This window comes from Antechinus flavipes, chromosome 1 (assembly GCF_016432865.1).
Source record: "Antechinus flavipes isolate AdamAnt ecotype Samford, QLD, Australia chromosome 1, AdamAnt_v2, whole genome shotgun sequence".
NCBI classification, from domain to species: Eukaryota; Metazoa; Chordata; class Mammalia; order Dasyuromorphia; family Dasyuridae; genus Antechinus; species Antechinus flavipes.
Window position 1 is genome coordinate 176,407,903 of NC_067398.1, and position 23,608 is coordinate 176,431,510.

The window sequence follows — 23,608 nt, forward strand, 5'->3', positions numbered from 1 at the left end:
TAAAATAGTCATAATAAAATTTGTGCAAATTTATGGAACTTGAAATGTACAGCTCAGGAGAAAAAATATTTTTTTTCTACAAAGTTAACTTGCAAATACTTGTTTCTTTTTTCCCTTAAAAAAAAAAAAGGTTGTTTCCTATTTTAAGAAGCTGTAAATTCAAAGAACATATTCCTGGCTAAGGTTATGAGGGGCATATTTGCTCCTTGTCTCACAGAGCTCAATTGAGCAGGGAGATTCTTTCCAACTTAAAGTTCTGAAACTGAAATTTAGACTTACTTGAAATACTTGGCATTATTATTATTATTATGATTTTTAATTAGCTTCTTGAATGTTACTCAGGCCTTGGTTACAAATACAAGGACATAAAACCAACCAACAAAAAATATTTCTGTTCATAATTGAGGCCAATCAGAGGCCAATAGGGCCCTTTGCCCTGGGCCTCACTCTATAAGAAGGCTTCCAATTTAATAGCTAAACAACCATCTTTCAAGTTTAGAAAAAGAATGAATGCTTAATATCAGCAATGGCAATGCAGGAAAGCTAGGCATTTTCCCTATAATCAGCATATTTCCTTAGGAGGGGAAAGGCTAGAAAATCATTTGGTAAATAAAAATTTCAAATTCTCAGTTTTTGGATGCCTTACTTTGTTACATGTATTTTTACTAAAAATGAAATGGGGGCCTCAAAAAATTGGAAGTTACTTGGGTCTTACTGGAATTTGGAGAGTTCTTGTCAGTGTTATCAATGTTCTTCTAATTTTCCAAAAATTACTTATTCTTACTTTATTTTTGGCATAATTCTTCATAACCAATAATCACCAAGCTTAAAGATCAATCCAGGAGATATTTTCTTTTTTCTTTCTTTATTATGTTTTAAAATTAATTTCTTGAATATTATTCAGCCTTTTGGTTCTTTTTCTTCTTTTCTTCCTCCCTCCACCCTCCTTCCTTCCTTCCCTTCTTCCTTCCTTCTCTCCTTCCTTCCTTCCCTCCATCCTTCCTTCTTTCTCTTCCTTCCTTCCCTTCCTCCTTCCTTTCTTCCCTCTTTCTTTTCTTCCTCCTCCTTCCTTTCCTCCCCCACCTCCCTCCCTGCCTTCTTTTCTTCCGTCCCCCTCCCTTCCACCCTCTTTTTCTTCTTCCCTCCCTCCCTCCCTCCCTCTCTTCCTTCCTTCCCTCAGACAAATACTCCTAAGTCAAGCTTTTACTCATGCTGAAGAATTTGCAGTGGTTCATCTACCATGTTTGAACATTTACTCTCTACTATTGATCATGTACCAGAGAAATTTGAACCTTTCTGTCTGGTTCCCAAGGCCAACCAGAATCTGCCCCTATCACACCTGTCTCTTTCCAGGCTCTACTCTTGACTGTCTAGACTTTCTCTACCATGCCGAAGAAATCTCTTTACCACGATAGTTCACTCCACCTCTGGATTTGTCACAATAGAAATACATGCCATCCCTTTAGACCTTTCCTGACTGGTCAGGACAGCCATATATTTATTCTTTCCAGGCTCCATTCTCAACTCTTCCGACTTTTTCTTTCATTTTCCAAATAAGTCCTTTTTCTCCTCACAATTCCTTTTGATGTCCGCTCTTCCCCAATTAGAATATAAGCTTCCTGAGGGTAGGAACTGTTTTTTTTTTTTTTTTTCAGATTGTATTTGTATTCCCATATTTTAGCACAGTACCTAACATAAATAACTGGTTAATAAATGCTTGTTGATGTGTTGACTTAGTTGTTCAACCTGGTTTCTTGCTTGGGATGACTTTTTTCTATCTAATCTTACTTATTCTTCAAGTCTCACCTTCATTAAATTTTTAGTACAGTGGAGAGGAAATTGGATAAAATCTCATCTCTGATGCTTACTACTTATACATTTTGGGCAAATAACTTAACCTTCCTAGGCCTTAATCTCCTCATTTGCAAAATGAAAAAACTGGACTAGGGGGCCTCAGAATACTTTTCCTATTCCAGATCCTTGATTCTATGAATCTCTCTCCTTTTTTTTTGGAATTTCTATTGAATTCCTAGTCAGAGCAACCAAAAAAAAAAAAAAAACCAGTTGTGTTTGGAAAATTGCTTTTATCTCTTTAATTCAGAAGTAAATTCCTTGAGTACAGGGGCCAATTCTAAAATTTCTTTTGCATCTCTTCCAGTGCCTAGCACAGAACAAAACACATACTTAATAAATACTTACTGAATTCTTTGGGCATGTGTTTCTTTTCCATCTGACTTTTTTTTGTTTGTTTACTTAACAAATTTTTTGAGATTTCTCTCACTGATTAAGTGTCAAAAATATTTCTTGGCATGAAGGATTCTGATTAACTTTTAGCATATCTGTGTTTTGTGGGAACATAGGTTCATAATTCTAGAGATGATATTGCTCACTCCCTTCATTTTAGGAATTAATAAACTAAGGCCTAGGAAGACCAAGTTCAAGGTCACAAAGGTAGAAAACATCAGAGAAAAGATGTGAAGCCAGGTCCTCCAGAGGTTATGCTCTTTCTTACTATATCATCCCATGATAGCACAATCTGGCCTTAGTCTTTAGGTTATTATTAATAGACTTGAGTTTTGCAAATACTCTTGAGAAAAAATAGTTGGAAATTACTTTCCTGTATAAGTGACTGTGCTTCACATAAGCTTCTTTTTCCCAGGACAGAATTTAAAGTGGCAATCAGATACTATTTAAAATTATATTAAAACCAAACTTTGGGTAAATGTGAATTTTATACGGTTAAAAACACCCCACAAGATATGATAATTTTGAAGATTAATTATCTCTACTCTTAGTGAGACTTGGGCAGAATTTCTATTTCAGGTGATGATTACAGATGAATGGCAAAATAAGCCCCATAGTTTACCACTGAGACAAAAAAAGTGGGTATTAGTCTTCTAATATATGAAATTGGAAATCGTGTGCATACCCACCTACTATATTTGTTTATATAGAATTAATTGAAAATTCTTTTTCGCAAGTTGCATTTGTTCATCATTTCATAGTATATTATTTGGCTAACTGCAAGTGTTACAACTAAAGCCAAAGAGAGGGGGATGTTCACCAATGGAAAAGAAGCATTAAGTAAAAAGTGAGATATTATCTTTTCATTTCATATTAACAGAATTGTTTGCTAATTTATACAATATCCACCTCAAGATATATTTAATAATGACTTTCAGTAGTTCCCAACAAGTGGAAAGTAAGCTGCATGATTTGATGGAGAGAACACTGGGCTGAGAAATTTGGATTTTGTATCTACAGAACTACCACTATGGGCCCACATATAAAATCATTCATCTTCCTAAAGCTCTAGTTCCTTCATCTAAAAAAATGGGCAGAGATGTGATGTTTTTTTTCCAGATCTAAAATTCTATAAGTTACCATGGGCTTCATCTGTTTATTAATAGAGGAAATGGGTTTGGGCAGTATTAATAAGTGGCCATTCATGATTGGGACTCCATTAGTGAGACCACATAGTAATAGCTTTCAGAATTACAGAGAGGCTAAATTTGTAATGATTCCCCCCCTGCCTCCCATTTTCAAAGCCATAGCTTTACCAGTATAATCTAGATTTGAAGAATGCTTACTTTCCATTATCAGTCTGGTCTCATTCTAGAAACATTACTTAGCTAATAGGCAAATGATAGAATATGACATACAGGCAGACTAAAAAAGTGATTTTTAGAAAGTTGAACTAGTTGGACTCATTAAATGTTCTATTAGGCTTAATAAATAATGACTTGATTACTAAGCATCTACTGTGTAGTAGATACTCTTCTAAGACTCTAGAAATACAAATTGAAAACCAAAATAATCCCTCATTCTTTTATATATTACAAAAAGAAAGAGAGGAAGGAACAAAATATAAACAATTAAGTTAATGCAAACATATAAACTAAATGCAAAGTAATTTTGGGATCAGGAACAGGCTTGGTTACATAAGGGAATCAAGAATGGCTTCACATTGCCCTTGGGTTGAGTCCTCCGGAAAGTTAAAGATATTGGCAAGTGGAGTGAAATAGGGCAAAGTATAGAGGACAATTTATTCAAAGCTACAGAGATGGGAAATGGAATGTTGCATATGAGGAGTAACAAAGAGGTAGGTCTGGTTGGAACTTAGAACACAGAAAGGGAATAATGGGAAAATCGGTCCCAAATAATATTACTAAATTGAGGTAATCTGGATATTTAGGGACCTCAGATTTAGCATTTTCTTTAATTTATTTTGTTTTATGGGTTATAATCTGATTGGAGGAAACATCCACATGGATGAGATGACAGATTATTTGAATATTTGAGTACCTTCATGATTTAAATAAATTACTTTGTTTTCATCTGAATAAGAAAACCTGGCTTGATGTGGATATCTTAGTAGACAGAAAGGAAAACTGCGATGGAAGATTTGATCATTTGATTGACTGGAAGCCATAGAAATTCTGATGTTAATATAATAAATTAGATTATTTGTGATGGTTTCTCTATTGCCCCTTATTGAATAGTATGTACCCCTTCATTTATTATTCAATTGTGTCCAGCTCTTCATGACCCCATTTGGCATTTTCTTGACAAAGATACTGGAGTGGTGTATCATTTTCTTATCCAGCTCATTTTACAGATAAGGAAACTAAGGCAAATGGGATTAAGTAATTCACCCAGGGTCATACATGTAGTAAGTATCCAAGGCCAGATTTGAACTCAGGTGTTCCTGACTCCAGACATGGCACTCTTTCCACTGTACCAGCTCGTTGCCCATATATACACATACAAATGGCAGGACTTTGAAAAGTTGGACATAGTTTAATATTTTTGAAGTTAAGTTGAATATTCAAATATGTTTCTAAAGTTAGATTTCAAAACAATTTTGTCAATAACTTTATTCTCTGTAATAGACTCAAAGGGTAAAGATGATTACCTATTTATTGTCAATTTCAAGTATCCGCTTTTACCAGAACCACTCTGCAGTCAGTATAGCTGAGCATTGAGGAGTTTTATAGTATCCGCTATTAGTGAGCAATAGCAATTTCTAATATATAGGTGTACATAATTTTCTCTGTGTAGTAATTTGTTAATGCATCTGATTTGGGGAAATTTGGGAACAAATTGCTTTAATGCAGGAAAGCATTATGTTTCTTATAGCTGAATTTTTAATGATATTGATTTGTTTGTTTTCACTTCAGCAAAATGTTTTGCTCTATTAGTTTTTTTTTAAATTATTAGAATAGTTTAAAAACATTTACATCTAATGACTTATTCATCTTGAGAGTTAATCATAAATAATAGTACTACAATTTGCAATACATTTTTGCGGATTTTTAATTTTTAAAGTAGATATCACTTACCAGGAAATGGGCAAAAGCCCAAGGTCAGGCTTATATCTAGGATTAAAATTATTTTTTATCATTGTTCCTCAAATATTACATAGTATGAAGTAAACATGCTTTTATAACATACTGCAATTTTGGAAAAGACAATCTTCTTTTGAATTTATCAAGAGAAAATATTATGAAAATAAGTTTATGTTCTTATATTCATACCAACCATCCTGACTGCCTAAAAACCCTTTTAAAGCTTCAGGCAATATATCCATTTCTTCAGCTATTCTGAATCACTAATATTTTTTGAAAAAAAAATTAGTTCTTTTTCATGAAAGAGCATTGGGAAAAAAGACAAAACAGGGTCAAAAAATGAAAAAAAAAAACCATTTTATTTTTAGATGTTAACAGACTTATTGGACTCCCAGTGCAAAAGGGGCAAAAAAAATAACTTAAAATTCTTAACCAGCTAAAGTCTTCTGATTATAGATTCTTAACATAAAAGAAGGTCTCCACCCTTTCTTTGTTTTCCCTATGGAAATGATAATGTATAAGGTTTGCCTACAAAGAAAACCCTTAGTGACTGCTGTGGTCTATTCTCAGGGGTGAAAAACAAGAATATACCAAAGCCAACAGACTATTCTTAGACATACCAGTTAGAGGGCAGCAGACAATCTAAAAAAATATTTCTGGGACTGCTTGACCATGTCATGCTGGAAGCTATGCTGGTGTCACATGAATTCTGTCTGGGATGCTTGTTTCTGAATATTTCCCAGTCTTGTTTTGTTTAGTGGTCTTTCATGAAATGAACAGCTTACAGAAAAGGCGCTCTTCCCTAAACATACTGGATTCAGAATATACATGCCTTTCTTTGCTTCATTTTCTGGCAGTACATGGCTTTTTCAAAATATTGACATGTACCTGCCATAAAACCTAGGAAAACCATTACAATTTTTTTTCTTTTTATGTTGCTGTGTTTTTAACCTAAATGGGAACTTTGGGTAGAAAATGTGAAATTGTGCAAACTAGTTTGTATCCAATTTTGTTTAGTATTTTAGGCAATAGGCACAACTATCACTAGTGGAATATATTAATTCGTAGGAATTGGAGCCAGCTAGTCAAGCCTATGAAATAGTAACTGAGAAGCCCTGTTAAAGAGATAAATCACATATTCCACTTGGTAGAGGTTCAGAACTTTGATTTGTGAATACTCCTATGAACAAATTTTGGATTTTTTTTTTGGCATCAAGAATTTAAATGTGTGCCCTGATTTCTTTCTTTTCTTTTTCTACCCTGGAGCAGATATATAATGCTGCATTCCAAGATCAAGGAAACCCAAACTATTTTCTTCAATATTCAAAAGTAAGCATGAAGTCCAGATGTTTTCTGATTTGTAATGTGTCCATATATTCTCTATCTTTGAATAAATACGTAGCTTGCATCATAAAGCTGAAATTGACAATGTGATGCTACCAGAAAATAAATGTACACAAAATATAACTCAGAACTATTGTTTTGATAATGTCTTGCTAAAGAGATATTTTAATTACCCCACGAAAATGAAATTGAATATTTCCATCTTGCAAAACTATACTTAACAATGAGTAATATAAGCCCCCTTTTAAATTTAAGCTTTTTATATATGATTTTGGGCCTTTCACCTTACTAGCAAGTCAGGGGACATTTTTTATTATTGACATGACCACTAATTTTCTAAATCATTTTTATAAATAAAAATATTGAGACAGTGTAAATTGGAGAGAGGACATGGCACAGAATTTAGAAATAATAATTACTTGTCTTTTTATAATTTATATAACTGTTACAGATGCATGAGAATTCTAGAGAAATCAAAACAATATTTGTTATAAATTGTTTTGAGTGGCAAGTAGAAGAAATAAGGACATAAATAGACTTGTAAAGCTTCTGAATTTATAATCATATCAAGAGCAATAATGCCATTCCCTACTTAATTATCTATATATTGAAAACAGAATAATTTTGTAAAATGTTTCTCATTCCAATACATTTCAAAATAGTGCTTGAGAAATATTTTGTTAAGAAATCTATGACATCTTTCTAGACAATGATTCAAATTCTGTGATTTTTCTGTGTTGTTGAATTAATACAAATGATTAAGAAAAATTCCTTTACAATGGCAACATTTGAATATGTACCTATCTTCACTATATGTGAGGATTTGCTATCATTATTGTAAGTACCTCTTTAATTCAGCCACTGTGTGCTGGCATTCGCCCAGGCAAATGATGAACACTGGCAAACTTGTCAAGATTTGCATATCTGACTGTGCATTGTATGTTCTGACCCTGAGGCTAAAACCCTCCAAGAAATGATGAAGAAGGCATATATCAATAGTTCAGACATCCATTCTCCTTCCCTTGACCTTGTTACAAAATATCTTTTCTCAATCTTCTTCCCTTCCCTCCTTAATTCCTTTTCTCAGGGACTTAGAGCCTATTAGTAGTCAAGTTTCTGTTAAGTACGGTCACAATATACTGTATATATACTGTATGTACAATGTTAATGGCATTATACAGTTAACTTATGAGCTGCAAATATACTTGACACGTATGAAAATTTAAAAGAAATTATTTAAACATTTTCAAAATTGTACGCTGACCAAAATTTTTTTCCTTTTTAAAAGTGATCATACTCCAATTTTTTTAAATTGTTGCATGAAGAAATATACTGGTTTTTATTCAATTCAACAAATATCATTTCACTAGTTTTCTTTTTTCAGCTGGAGTTGGTGTTAAATATTTATACCCATTTTTTTTTAAGTAGTAATATTAGGTTGAGAAAAAAAGGGAGGAAAATTGAGTTTGTTCAATTAACATAACTAATTAGTGGCAGTATCAAGTGAATCCAATTCCTTAACTATTAATAGGCTTCTACCAAAACATCTGGATGAAAAATGAAAAAAAAAATCAGTCATCTGGATATCTTTTTCTATGCAAGGATAGATATCTGGATGTTTAGCATCTTCTAGACAAAACATCCAGATGATTAATTTTTTGCTGTTACGCTTTCTCCTCTGCTCTCCTAAGCTTTTGGCACTCTATAGACATAGCTTTCATTTCCTTTAATTTGAAGTGTCTAATGATCTTTTGGCTTGCATTTCTGAATATAAAATATACTATCCTTTTAGGTATTCTTGGGTTTGAAATTCAAACTTAATAGGCTATAAGTCTATTAGTGGAAAGTAAGCAATTGGAAAGAACAAGAAGAACTGCATTACATCAGAGTTATAATGCTGGCTAAGAACTGAAAAGCCTATGTAGGAAAGTCCCTAGTATAGAGAATCTGATTTCCAGAAGAGGAGTATTTGCTATAGTTCACAAACTTCTGCTGAATATAATTTTTAAAATGCCTTTCTTCTAATAATTGCCCTAAGTTAAATTATATAATGATAATATGAAAAATTTGGAAATAAAGAAAAACTGAAAAAGAGGTGTACTACTAGTTGGTGGAGATATGTTGTTTGTTTGAATTCTGGAACAATAAAAAAAAAGCCACCAACCAATTAAGAAAATTGAGGCCAAATTTGGCCTCAATTCTGCTAATATATTCATATTAAGTAAATGGGCCTTATTTTAAGAGTCACATTCTTTAAATTATTTGGTCAAGCATCTTAAGAAAAAGTGAAAGAATTTAGGTCATTGATTAAAGTGAAAAAAAGGATATTCATTAGATAAATGACTATAAACCTCTCTAATATTAAAAAGTCCAAAAATATCTTTCCAGCAAGTGACAATTTGCTATACTCATTAATCTTTTAAATGCATGTTCTTTCCTTAAAAATGAAAACTTCTTACATCTCTAAGTCAACAAGTAGCATATTGCTCAATTTTTACTTTAGCTTCAAAGGCAGAAGAAAAGTAAGACAGTAAAGTGGACTTCACAGTAGAATAACCTGGCTTTTTGGGTTGCTGGTCTTTCCAGTTTCTATTCACCAATCCCCTAAATAGAAGTCTTTAGAGAATAGTTCCATTGATACTTATCAACTATTATAAATGGGAAGTATATAATAATTTTACTGGTAATAGCCATATATCCACTGGGGTATCCAGGATCCAGTGAGATCTACAAAAAAACTTTTTTTCTTCTAACAAATATGAGATTATTTTGGTTTCAGTTAAAAATATCACTCATATTTAATTGCACAGGATAATAATAATAATAAAAAGCAAGCAGTTTTCTTAGACTTTATTTATGTCTTGGGTTGGCTCTCAAGATAAAATTGTAGATGACTTCAGAATTATTGCTTACGAAAATCTAGACCAACAAAATAATAATTTCAAAACATGAACCTTAACTACTCATCTAAGTTATTTCTTCTTTCACTTTTTATTTCTCACTTATATCCTTTGGAGAAGCAACATACACACATATTATGCCCGTGTATTAGCAATCAGAAGTAGTTTTCTCATTAAAAGTGGCTGTTATACTAATTTTCATTTTTTGACCATTTTAACCTGAATTTGTGTTGTTTTAGGATATAAACATGTAAATTTATTATCCTTACATGTGGTTAAAAGTATAGGAGGCTAATCTCATGAACATGTAATCAACCCTTATGATTGCCTAATGAGAACTCTATAGGTGCTTCTGTGCATTATTTAAAAGGGAGATAAAAACAGGCAATATTTATATTTATCCTAAAACACAAAGGTTTCCTAAAACAATGGCACTTTTTCAAGGAAACTAAACATCAAGAAATCTATGTTTTGTACTCAGCTTTACTGTGTTCTATGATCAAGTAATAATAAAAATATAATCATACTTTGAAGTATTTTTATTATTTTTTGCAACTTGACAATATGATTATGGGCAAGTCACTTAATTTCTCAGTGACTAAGACAACTCTTTAAGTGTTGCAGAGGACATGCCAGCTTGTATTATTTGAGAGTTTCTTCATTTGGTGTTTCCTATAATAATATATGAAATCCTAAAAATAATAATACATTTGTTGTTGAGTTATTTCTATTTAGTCTGACTCTTTGTGTTCTCATTTGAAGTTTGCTTGACAAAGATACTGAACTGGTTTGCTGTTTCCTTCTCATTTTACAGATAAAAAACTGAGACAGAGTTAAGAGACTTGCCCAAGGTTAACCCAGCTAGAAATTGTCAGAGGACAGATTTGAATTCAGGAAGAGGACTCTTCTTTACTTGAGGCTCAGCTTCTATGAATTGAGCCACCTAGCTTCTCTAATTTCCACTTATATCTATGTCTATATCTATCTATCTATCTATCTTTACACACACAAACACACACACATACATTTTTTTTTAACAAAGTACCTACTACACAGCTACCCTGTAAAGTAAGTTGTAAAACTATTTAGTCCTATTTTACAGATGAGAAAATTAAGATTCTGAAAACTTAAATGTTTTGCTAAGAAATCAACTATCTTCATCATTTAATGAATTTGAATTATAATTGCTAATTCCCTGGGATTTGATGAGTACTAAAATCCCTTAAAGCGCTAACATTCTATGATTGAATAAAATGTCATTTTCCTTCTCAGGTCTATTGCATAACACATTTATTCAATTCCTTGTAATATAAACATGAAAAAAATGTATGTGCCTTTTTAAACCATTATATCACATTAATAAAAAACTTACTCATTCAAAAAAATAAGATTTATGTAGCTACAGAGTTTTAAGGCTGAGAGGAACTTTATAGATCATTTATCTTCCTCCTTTCCCTGCCAATTTTATACAAATTGAACCCCATTGAAGTTAACTTGTCCAAGGTCACAAAATTAGAATACAACTTTGCTTATTTTCAATTCTAGGGTATGTCATGCCCCACCTAATATAAGCTTATCACCTGAAATCTTATCATCAATACCTGCCCAGCTCCTTTGGCTTCTTTTCTTCTCTGAGTTGGAGGATGGACATTAAACTCTGCAATGCTTTCCTTTGTATAGGATTTGAGTTTGGACTTTCCAATTAACTCTACTTTCCATAGGTAGCTTCCTTCAAGTGCAGGGTCCATCCTCCTTCAAGTTTCCTTTTGTGTATGATCTTCTCCTATTGCTTTTTAAATGGGCATTGTTTGTCTTTCCTTCTGGAAAAGGACCATCACATCAGGGAGGGGATGCTATGACATATAAATGAATTAGATTTCACTGCGAGAGGGCTGGGCAAGGTCACTTGCCTCACTTTCCCCTCCAGAGCCATCTGGGCCCAGTGACAAGATATAGATCAGGACAACTGGAGATAGTCCTGGATACAGGGGGACACCTTGGCCTTTTTAAGCCAAAATCTTCAACAGGTCTAACTAAGGCTACACTCATTCAGTGACTAAGGTTAGGTAGAAAATGGGCATAGAATAAGATTTCTGGAGTCAGGAAGGCTCATCTTCTTGATCTCAAATTTGGCCTTAGACATTTCCTGGATGTATGACCCTAAGCAAGTCACTTAATCCTCTTTAAGTCACTTTCTTCTTCTGTAAAATGAGTTAGAAGAAGAAATGGCAAACTGCTCAATATCCTACCAAGAAAACCCCAAGTGGGTTGATGAAGAATTGTAAATGACTGAACAACTCCAAAATTACTTCTTAAGCTCCTTAAAGGCAGGGTCTATCTTTCTTTTGTTTCCTTTTTGTATTTGTATATCAGAGCTTAGCACCATGCCTGGTACATAGTAGCTGCTAAATAAATGTTTATTGGATTAGGTGGAAGTATTCTGTCATCAATCAGCAGTTGAAGAGGCATGTCTAGAACTATAACCCTGGTCTCCTAATTTTGTGTTCAGTTTTCTTCCTATTTCATCACACTTCTTGCTTTTAAGTGACTATTTAATGTGATGCTGATTGAACATTTAAAAAATGGCAAGACTGGTACCCAAATGCATAACCAGGTTAGTAAACGTCAAACAAAAAAATGAATTATTTTCTTTTCTATAAAATTATATCTGATTCACAATAAATGTCACATAAGCAATTAACACATAGATATAATATATGCTATTATCTATTGAATATTACATTTTGCCTTAGTGTTAAATTATTTTTCATTGTAAAATGCTCATAAATTCTCTATAAAATTATTAGTTTGTTTTTGTTATAAACACGAATCAGGAAATCACTTAGAACACTTTATTTTAATCTTTAATTTAATAATAAAATGTACCTTTCTTATTTCTACCAACTGCTATGCAACTTTGTTAAAGTGCAAGCAAACAGAGCTACATTAAAAAAATCAGTAGGTATTCCTCCTTAATTTGTCACTTCACTCTGGTAATAGCAATTGTTTCTATAGAATCAAGTCATTAAGAGAGATGTCCTGAGTCAGATCTCTCAATTATCATGTACTCCCCAAAATTAGCACTTTATAAATTTAATTTTGCAGACAAACTATTAAAAAAACTAATTAAAGAATCTGCAACTTTTTTGTGTGGTTATTGAGAAAGCAGGATTCGATCATATATAGGATCTGAGCATCATTTATCTAGAGCTCAGAAGAGATTTAATCCAATCTCATCATTTTATAGATGAGGAATCTCAAGCCTAGAGCATTCTCCATGCTTCTCCATGTATGTAGAAAGTTAAATACAGGAGCTGGGATTTGAGCCTGTACCTCCTAAGTCTCAGACCAATACTTCATATGAATAATTGCCAACTGAAGTTCATTAATAAAATGACTAACTCTACTTAAATTCCCAACACATTTTCACTTACATCAAGTACATAGTTTTATTGTCACTTTTTAAATCATTTTATCATGAAAATGATTCAATAATTAATAGCATAATTTAAAAAAGAAAGTGGCAACCAAATTTGGATAACTTTGAATAAAACGTTGAGGTCTTCAACTAAGAACATTAGCAGTGTTAGAAAAATGTGTGCAACTTTGAATGACTGACTAATGGTCCATGAACTTCTCACCCGACCATGGGCAAGTCATTTGACTTCTCTGAGACTTGATTTCCTCATCTGAAAAATGGGCATAATACACTTATATCTTCCTCACAGGATTACTGTGAGGTTCAAATAAGATTATGAATGTATAGTACTTTCTAAACTTAAAACCAATATATGAACATACAAGACCTGGCACATAATAGATACTCAATAAATATTTATCAATTGATTACTTAAGTAAATGTTTTTTGTTGTTACTACACTGATACGCTATTATGTACTCATTCTTTTTTTTTTTTTCATTTTCAAGAAATCAAATAGTATTTGTATATTCTGTTAGAAACTTAAATAAGGGAATCTTTTTTCCAATATAATATAGAAAATTTTGTGTTATTCTAATTTATTTTCCCCATTATGTAAAATATTCTACATTGAGAATCAGTGGGGCCTAGTGAATGGAAACTTATCCTTAGAGAATGGAAATACTTGGTATAGGGCTTACTATTCTTTTCCCCTCTCCTCACCCCCTCCACCCCCTTTCTCTCTTTTTCTCTCTCTCTTATTCTCTCTCTCTCTCTCATAGTCTCTCTTTCTTTCTCTATCTCTCTGTCTCTCTTTTTCTCTCTCTCTCTCTCTCTCTCTCTTTCTCTCTCTCTCTCTTTCTCTCTCTCTCTCTCTCTCTCTCTCTCTCTCTCTCTCTCACACACACACACTCACACACACACACACACACTGGGCTTTGTGATCTGAGGCAAGTTGCTTGAGCTCTTAAAAGTTGTAGATAATCCCCTGGTGTGTCTGTTTCAAGAAAGGGAGTGTCATTATCTAAAAATTTCCTATATTCCTGAAATCAAAGGTCTAATCTACATCCACATCTATATCAATTATGTTAGATCTTCATATATGGATCAGGACCTTCCTTGATCAGTGTGCAAGATAACTCTTCTTGAAGAGCCTAACCAACAGTCACACAAGTCTATATGACTAAAGATTACCCAAAGGAATTGATGGATCAATTTCAGAGAGGTTAAAAAATGAATATCAGATGTAGAGAAATACATACTGGTGAACTGAAGGTTTCTAATTAGATGCTTTCCTAGGATTTTATCTCCTCTACTTCAGATAGTATTGGATAAAATATTTGGAACACTACACTCTTTATAACCTCCAGAGCAAAGGATAAAAATTTATTTAAAGTGGGAACTCCTTTGGTATAGATATTGAATAGATGGCTATTAAGGTTCCTTCCAACCTGAAGAGTTATAGTGCTAGTCTGGAAAGTGTGAATGAGAAGTTTGGGGTGAATAAGGAAAAGGGTTTTGAGTATTCATTTGTCTTTGAAATTCAGTGATTAAAGAAAGCAAAAGCCATGCTACAAAGATAATAAAAAATATGTTGTTTTCAGAGGGTCAGATTTAGAATTAGAATGCAATGATCCCACCAAGAGAACAAAGAATGAGCGAGTTCTTGAATCAAGTGGCACCAAAAAGTAATCTCTTCTTAGGGGGAAATCTTAGCTGGAAAAATAAGTCTATTTTATATGGGCTTAATTAATAAGGCACCATCTTTATTCTTCATATTATTACTGATCAAAATTAACATGTGTGACTTTCTGTTGGCATATAACCAGGGTTCGCTATAAAAGCAGTTTCTTCCTTTTTGTGTCTTTTGGTCTTTTTTTTTTTTCAGTCAAATATTTTATACCAGGGAAGCAGTGTGATATAGGGATGAGACCTCCAGCTTAAGAGCTAGGAATATTGATTTATTATCCTTATTCTGCCACTCTGTGACCTCAGGCAAGTGACTTCCCTTCTCTCTGGGATTAAATTTCCTAATTTGTAAAAGGAGAAGATTGGGTTAGATGACCTTCATGGTTTCCTCCACTTCTGATGTTCTATGTGTTGCTTTTCTGCCAGGAGGCCTTTTGTTTTGATACAAGAGGGTAGCATTTAATTGGGAGTGAAGCACCTTTATAGTTTACTTTCCAACAATTTCAGTATTCAGTGGGGATGTATTAAGAGAGAATTTAAGCAATGATGCCTTATTTGATTAATTGAAACCTCACTCTCCACTGTTATGACTTAAAAACATACTGAGACAATTTATAATGTACACATAAAATTTTAAAATAACCACCAAGATAAAACACTTTTCAAAATAATCATAGCTATGCTTGTGCCATGATCTTAGAGTTCATATCTTTATCTGACCAATTTTTTTCGTTGGCACTGTTTAGAATTCAGAAGATCTCATTATTTTGCTGGAGTTTTCCCTTTCTGCAAACCAAGAGACATCCTGGCTGGCCTCTTTTCCCCTTGGTGCTATGTGACACTCTGACATCAGCAGAGATATATTCAGCCTAGACATATGATACTGTCTCGTAAAAGAAAGAAGGAAAGAAGGCTCCGTTTATGGGCAGGACGTGAGAGCTAAGCTGAAGACTAAGTGGCATCTACAACAGGTGTTCCTAGCAACCACAATTCCTCCATGTCCTAATTGAAAAAAATTCCAAAGGATTCACAGTCCAGTGGAAACTCGGAAATTAGTACCTTGTACAGAATAGAATTGCTTCTGTTCATCAAAATGTGTTATCAATTTAACAATAAGTTGATGATCAAATTAGCTCTTCTTGGCAATGTAATGATCCAAAATAGTTCCAAGGGAATCATGATGGAAAATTCTATCCATATCCAGATGAAAGAACTATGGAGTCTGAATGCAGATCAAAGCATGCTATTTTCACTTGTTTGTTTGTTTGTTTGTTTTTTTTTCTTATAGTTTTTCCCTTTTGTTCTAAGTCTTCTTTCATGATAGGATTAATGTGGAAAGATGTTTAACATGATTGTACATGTATAACCTACATCAGACTGCTTGCTGTCTTGGATAAAGGGGAAGGAATGGAAGGAGAAAAATTTGGAGCTCACAATCTTACAAAGATCAGTGTTGAAAACTATCTTTATATGTAATTGGGAAATTTATTAATAAAAATATATTGATTATGTCATTATTATGGAATATAATATAACATTAATAAAGAATAGCATATCCTTCCCTAGAAATCTTTAAAACTGAATAAAATTTATCAATCTAGGAACATGGTATTGCAGGGGAGAGGAACAATATATATCTTAAGGACTTTTTAATGATACTATGACTTTATACAAGTTACCATAAAATTGAGTTCATTTTCTGTTAGTGCAGGACTAGTCTATTTATTGGACTAGTATTGAATTGAAGCTGTCAATAGAAATAATTCTTAAGGTCTTAAGCATCGTGCCAATAGAACAAATTATCTTGTCCTCTGAGCTTGATTTCCTAGATCTCTGAGACTCTTTCCACTTATCTCTAACTTCAGGTTTTGGCATAATTTGAACTAAAAGCATGAATTTGTAGAATGGTTAGATTTAGATTTTCTAGCTTTGTTTGATCATTGGTACAGTATTTATTTAACAAAAAATTATTGTGCACATTAAGTACCACTATTCTATGGGATTAGATAATTTAAGAAGATAGATAATTTTGATTCTGAGGCAAATTTGTTTACTGGATTAAAGTTAAACAAAAATCTTTTCATTTATTTCAAAGATGAAACATCCTAGCTGGCCTTTTTTGGAGCGGAGTTCAACAAATTAGTGAAATTCCTTATTTGGGTTTCATGATGTCAATGCATTGGTCAACAAATGCAAGACAGTGAAAAAACTCAAATCAGAGAAAAGAAATATTAACTTTGAATGGATAGAGTTAAACAAATGTTTTGTGTGCATTTTTTTTCCAGGGGTGTAAAAGCTAAAGCCCCAAATTCATTCCTTTTTTCTTATGATCAGCTGTTTATTACATTTGACCCTGGCAGAATATTTTAACTAGATCATCCATGAATATTTTAATAAACTTGAATCCTTTTCTGACATTTCAAACATAACCTCATGTCATTCTTGCACACTCTCTGCAATTTAAAATCTACAGCATAGCCTCAGCTGCAGAAAAATTGCCATGGTTACTTCCTATACCAACAGTGAACTGCAGTTGGCATTTGAAAGTATTGTATCTTCTTACCTTTGCATCAAAAATGACATCAATATCTTAATAATCATATTATTATGAATTAATACTAAACCTTGATGGAATGTGCCATGGAGGCCACAATATAAAGGACTCAGATATGTAGAAACAAAACTAAAGATTTTTTTCCCCTCTTCATGTTTCTTATTTAATAGCTATGCTCATTTTAATACCAACTATGGTTTTATTTTATAAATTAAATGATTATGTATAATTCAAATACTTGTGATGATGTTCTCTCTTAATTTAGGCCTGGGGAAGTTAATTCATCTTTGAGAGCAGAAAGTTCACATTTCTGTGACTTGGGTATTCAATACTATAAATGATATGCCCTTATAATGGTACTCTTATTATTCCTTATAATGGTACCTAGAATTTAATCAGATATTTTGGATACTCAGGTTCCTGATATATTGCATACTTTTGGAAGTTTTATTAACTAAAGTACTATTCAATAAAAATGACTATTAAGGTATCACTTAATTTATTTATTTCAAAACACTATTTGAATGATCCTTAGAAGAGCAAGTTTTATCTTATTGTTATAAAATCATTTTACCTTCTGAATTATTTCACTTTTTATCATTCATTATAAGAATGCTCCTCCTCCCCCCCCCCCCCAATAGATTGGAATGTACAATATTGTCTCAATTACCTGCACTGGTGCCTGCACCGGTTGTGAGGTCCCCGCCCATCAGACCACCTATGAAGTAAGAGGAAATAGAACAGGAATAACTTCTAAAAAAAAAATCACAAAGCTTTAACCTCATCATCATTAATACCTTGCCCTCCCAAATCATGAAATTACAAAGCATCCCTAAGTCATACAACAACTGACATCTGTTTCATCATGACAAGTTGTGCTCAAACATTAAAAATGCATTCTACACTGACACTGTGCCAAGATCATTTCTTTTTCTTACCATTGACATTGTCCAAAAAAAATTTACAGTTTTAAAAAAAGTCTCATCTGGGTGGTGTGTTTTTATTATTTTTGCCAAGATAATTATTTTTTTCCCCAAGGGTATAAAGGCTAAAAGTAATCACCCCTAAAACCCAAAGACAATAAAATAATTTGGTGAGTTGAGCACAATAAGTACTTATTTCTATATATTTGATGTTGGATCTCTTACACAATTAATGTTCTTACCTCCTAAAACTGATACTATCTTCATCTATCAACTGCCCGTGTGAATTGATTGACTATTTACTATTTGTCCTTTTCACAGATATCTCTTTGGCAGCAGCAACAAGAAAGTGAATTCTCTTTATTAAGTTTTTGCTAATTTTTTTCCCCTTCAGACAGATACTATGGGAAAGACTATTTATGGAAAGTGAGTGTTATGCCCAAATCATGTAACTCCATTTCTTCTAAATAAAGTATGTTAAAAAAATGTAAAAAAGTTTTCTAAAAAAGTCTTTGTCTATTATTTATCAATTATTCAAATACATGATTACTAATGTTAAGTATTTCCTCTGTTCTTGGCTGTTTTAAAAAAATAAAGGTGAAATTTATTTTCATAGTAAAGTTTGACTAATAAGAATTAAGAAGGCCTTAAAAAGCATTCTGTCTTCAAGTCTAGGAAGACCTAAATCTCCATCCTGGTTGTATAATCCTGGGCAGTCACTTAAACTGTCAGTGCTTCAGGCAACTCTCAAAGACTAGAGAGTGCTAAGAAAGCACTAAATGGTATCAAGAGAGGGAGTTTCTTCTACAGCAATGAAATCACCCCCGTCCAATCTCTATCATATTTGCTTTAAATTATAAAGAAAAAGATAATAACCCTTCAGTATGTTTGCATCATACTTTCCTTAAGACTCTGTGATATATATATATACATACAGAAAGAGAAAGAGAGAGAGAGAGAGAGAATGAGGATTATTGTGCTTATTTTGCAAATGAATACATTAAGACTCACATTGGTCATATAACATGTCATAGCTATGATGTATGGTGAAAGTCATGTCTGAATACCAATTTTCTGATGCCTGTGCTTCTCATGTAATACTGCATTACTGCTCTTGGGATTATTGCCTAGACTAAGTAGCAAGATTGGCAGTGTTATCGTTTTTAGGACAAGAAGGGAACTTTGGAACCAGATAGTCTATTTTTTTCATTCTATACATAAAAAGGATTGGGAAGAAAAGAGATGTTCAAAGTGCACAAGCAGTAAGAAATAGAGTAAGGACTCAATACAGGTCTCTTTCTAAAATTCCACTTTTATCCCTTCTCTTTCCAAAAAGAGAATACTTAAAAAAAAAAAGGTATGTTTGCTTTTCTTTCTCAGATGATATATAGCTCACCAGCTGCTTCTTATTTATTCTATTTTTAAATTTGAAACATTTACATTTTAAGACAATCACATAAAAATAAGGTACTTTTAAAATGTTTGCACTTTAAGATTGGTTTAATTTCAATTTAGTTAAATTTCTATAAACTGGGAAGAGGTATATATGGATGCATGTTAGTGCATTTTTTAAAATTAAAAGAGGAGAAGCAATTAATGAGTAACAAATGTTTCCTTAGGCTTTATGGGCACTTAGACATTTTGAAGAAAACTTTTAAAAATGTGAATAAAATACTTAATTTTCATAATGCATATCCATAGGTTCAAGAAGATTCAAAACTGCTTTCTACAAAGCATCTTTTCAAAAGATTCCAATATAAATATAGCACAGATTTATGCTGCATAGAATTTAGAAATGGTTTGGCTTCTGATTTTTTTCTCTTAATAACTTGGATAATGTTGGAATTGATGAGATGGCACCTTGCCTTAGTACAAAGTAAATAAAATACCATAACTCTTTTGCTAAAAGTAGCCTCTTAAAAATTATTTGTTGACATTCAATATTTGACAGTAACATACCTGTGTTACCTGCACTTGGAGGCCGATGTGTTACTCCAGGAGACATACTATTTCTCTGCAAAGAAGGGTGAGCCAGTGGCAAAAGATTGGGGTTGCCCAGTGAGCTGACTGGATTACTATATACCAAACTGTTGTGATTGGACACTGGGATAGAAACTGGCATCTCAAAGTTGGGTGGTGGAACAGCCTGTATGAACATAAGAAGGAGAAGAGACGAGAATAGTACTGATGCTCAATAGTCATAAAAGATTATTTTTCTGTTCTAATTAAAATATTTTGTAGCTTGTGGTTAAAGCTCCTTAAAAAATTTATTATTATTATTATTATTATTTTTGGTTTGAGGATAAATTACTATGTAGTTATAAGTTAGACCATTAAAAAGGCTTTTAAGATGGTAAAATCATAAATTGATTTTTAATAGTTAATACATTTTCTTTGTGAATGTTATTATAAATTGTTTCACTTTTGTCTAAAACAAAAAACCCTACTTCATTAGACTTCATCTTCTTTATATTCCATTCAATGAAGCCATAAGTCATAATTATTCATTTGTGATATCTTAATCTGGAATTGCAAATGACTGTAAGATGGAAGGTACATGATGGTGATGACTTCATTGTCCATAGAAAAGTGAGGACTATGACACACACAAGGGAAATTTTAGTGTAATTACTTAAAAAATATCTTTATTCAGAAATTTTAATAATACAAAGGTTACCTTTTAGGAAGTTAAAAGCATACATATAAATTTGGGGCAATGGTGCCTTATAATAACTTTAAAGCATACTTTACTCATATTTTGAATTACCTTACTATGAACAGAATTGCAATATCTATAATTCTATTTTAATTAAAGAGAGTTTGAAATTACATAATTATCTAGTAAAAATACCATGTAAGTAGGTGGTTAATTAGGATAAAACCCCAAATCCTGATTATTCGTTCTCTCTCTTTTTTTTGGGGGGGGAGATGTCATAAAAAAAACAAACATAATTTTGTGTGATGGTACATTTCTGTTTTGAATTATCCAGATTCTACCAGTTTTAAATAATATACTTAAGAAGCACATATTTATGCCTTTTGAATTGTTTACACCATTCTTTTACTTTTGAAATGAAAATTTGAGTTGTGTACATTGCCAAAGGCAGTTAGATGACGCAAGGGCTAGGCCACAAGACAGAAAGACTTCCTGAGCTCAAATTTGACCTTGGACATTTACTAGCTGTGTGACCCTGGGCAAGTCACTTAACCCTATTTGCCCCAGTGTCTTATCTGTAAAATAAGCTAGAGGAGTAAATGGCAAACCAGTTTAGTAACTTTGACAAGAATGCCATAAATGAGATCAAAAAGTGTCAACCAGAACTAAAATGACTGAGCAATAACTTTACTAAAAGATGTATATGCAAGTGTATTGTGTGTATGTGTGTGTGTAGATAGATATCTACAAACACACACATACACACACACACACATATATCTATATCTGTCTCTCTCTCTCTCTCTATATATATATACATTCATACAATATAGTTTTAAAATGGAAAATATATATAATAGTCCATAAATAATTTTTGTATAAAGAGTTATAAACATATACATCTTTTAATGTTATTGTTTTATACACACATATATGTATACACACATGTATTTGTATGTGTGTATGTATGTGTATATGTATACACACACACACACACACACATATAGGTGCCGGTAATCTTTCATGTATTGTATATATCTTTTATAAATCATATGTATATATATATATATATATACATATACTATATATACATATCTAAATACATATCTATACACATATACAATAAAGTTTTAAAATGGAAAAAATATATAATATTCCATAAATAATTTTTATATAAGAAGTTTTTGTTTCAAATAATCTCAAGTAAGCACTATATAATAGGAAAAAACCACATGTCCATAGAAATATAAATGGGGAAAAAAGCTGAAACTTTTTTTTCTTTCTTTAAATCCTATATTTAATTTTGTCAGTCTAAGACAATTCCTAAATCTAATGACTGTCCTATGACAGCACTGCTGTCCAATTCTTATCATTTTGTCTTATAATGCCTTTCATGTCTCATAGTCTTTAAAATGTTTTCTTCTTCCTTTCTCTTAGGTCCTGGTAATGGTATTGTAACTCCTTTTTTTCATATTTCTTTGATTCCACATCACTCAGAAGAGGATGAAAGGTTATAGCAGCAAGATTATTAAAGTTTCTCTTAATAGACCTTATCTTGTGGTAAGTTGGGAAGATGAAGCATTACTTTAGAAAGATACTATCGTTGTTTTTACCTTGAAATAAGAAGCTTTATTAGTTGAAACTATACCAAATCTTAGTAGTCATTGAGAAAGCAAACTGATTTTTACAAACAAACCAAAACAAAACAAAGCACTATATCATAGAAAGAAATGGGCAGGATGAATAAAATTTCCTTTTCACTGGATAAGGTACTAAATGGTATTTATTCTATTTTCTTGTTAAGAAGAATCATCAGTTGAGACCAGTATAAATCAGGATGGAATAGGTAGGATATATTTTTTTTTTGTTGGTACCTTTTCAAAGTCTACTAGTTATGAAAGGGACAGAGAAATTTAAACATGATACCAAATCATTCTTGTCCTCTACTGTTACATGTAGATATTAAAATTGAAAATATTTTCTCCATTTACTTTTAAATGATAACTTTATGTCACTATAAAAAAGCTTTGTGGTTTCACAGGTGTGAGAATTTCATCCACCACGTAGCCTACAATTCATTTAGACATTTGTAGGCTTAGATAGTCCCTTGGGACCCAGGAAAGTTAAGTTGTGTGCCCATGATTACATAGCTAGTCAGCGTCAGAATTGTGATTTAAATGTCAGTCTTTCTGGTTCCAAGTTCAACACTATATATCATAACACTCAGTCTTTCAATTTATTTCCCAAATATCAGTTTTACAGTTCTATATTTACTAACAAAATGTAACATTTATCTTTGGAGAGTCAGGGTGACATAATGCAGGGCTTCTTAAATTTTTGTCATTCCTGACCCCTTTTCACCCAAGAAATTTTTATGTGACTCTTCAGGTATGCGCACACACACACACACACACACACACACACACACACACACACTAAATATACAAATAAAACATTTACAAATAATAAATCATAATTTTATGACCTCCGAATTTAGTTATGTGACCCAGGAGGGAGTCATGATCCTCAGTTTTAAGAAACTTTGGTATGGTGGATACAGTGCTGGTCAAGAAAACCTGGGATTGAATAATATTTCAGGTACTTATTAGAGAACTGATCTTGCACAAAATAGCCTGTCAGCCTTAGTTTTCTCATCTGTAAAATGAGCAGGTTGGACTCATGACCATCAATGATCCCTCTCTCATTGAAATCTATGATTCTATAAAAATATTAAAATTTAAAGAACTTTTCCCTTTTAGAGCCCCATATCTTAATG

The 23,608-nt window shown here is 32.4% G+C and overlaps 1 protein-coding gene across 16 annotated transcripts in view; it reads right to left on the reverse strand.

The window, feature by feature from the left end:
* The window catches only part of MEF2C (myocyte enhancer factor 2C), a 211,104-nt gene that overhangs the window by 20,441 nt on the left and 167,055 nt on the right, over positions 1 to 23,608 (reverse strand). For all 16 annotated transcript variants that reach the window (XM_051993351.1, XM_051993423.1, XM_051993334.1 and 13 more), the window contains 2 exons: positions 20,136 to 20,322; positions 17,924 to 17,971 (listed from right to left, as the gene is read on the reverse strand). In XM_051993351.1, coding sequence (XP_051849311.1) covers positions 17,924 to 17,971; positions 20,136 to 20,322 — 235 coding nt within the window. The remainder of the gene's footprint in view (positions 1 to 17,923; positions 17,972 to 20,135; positions 20,323 to 23,608) is intronic.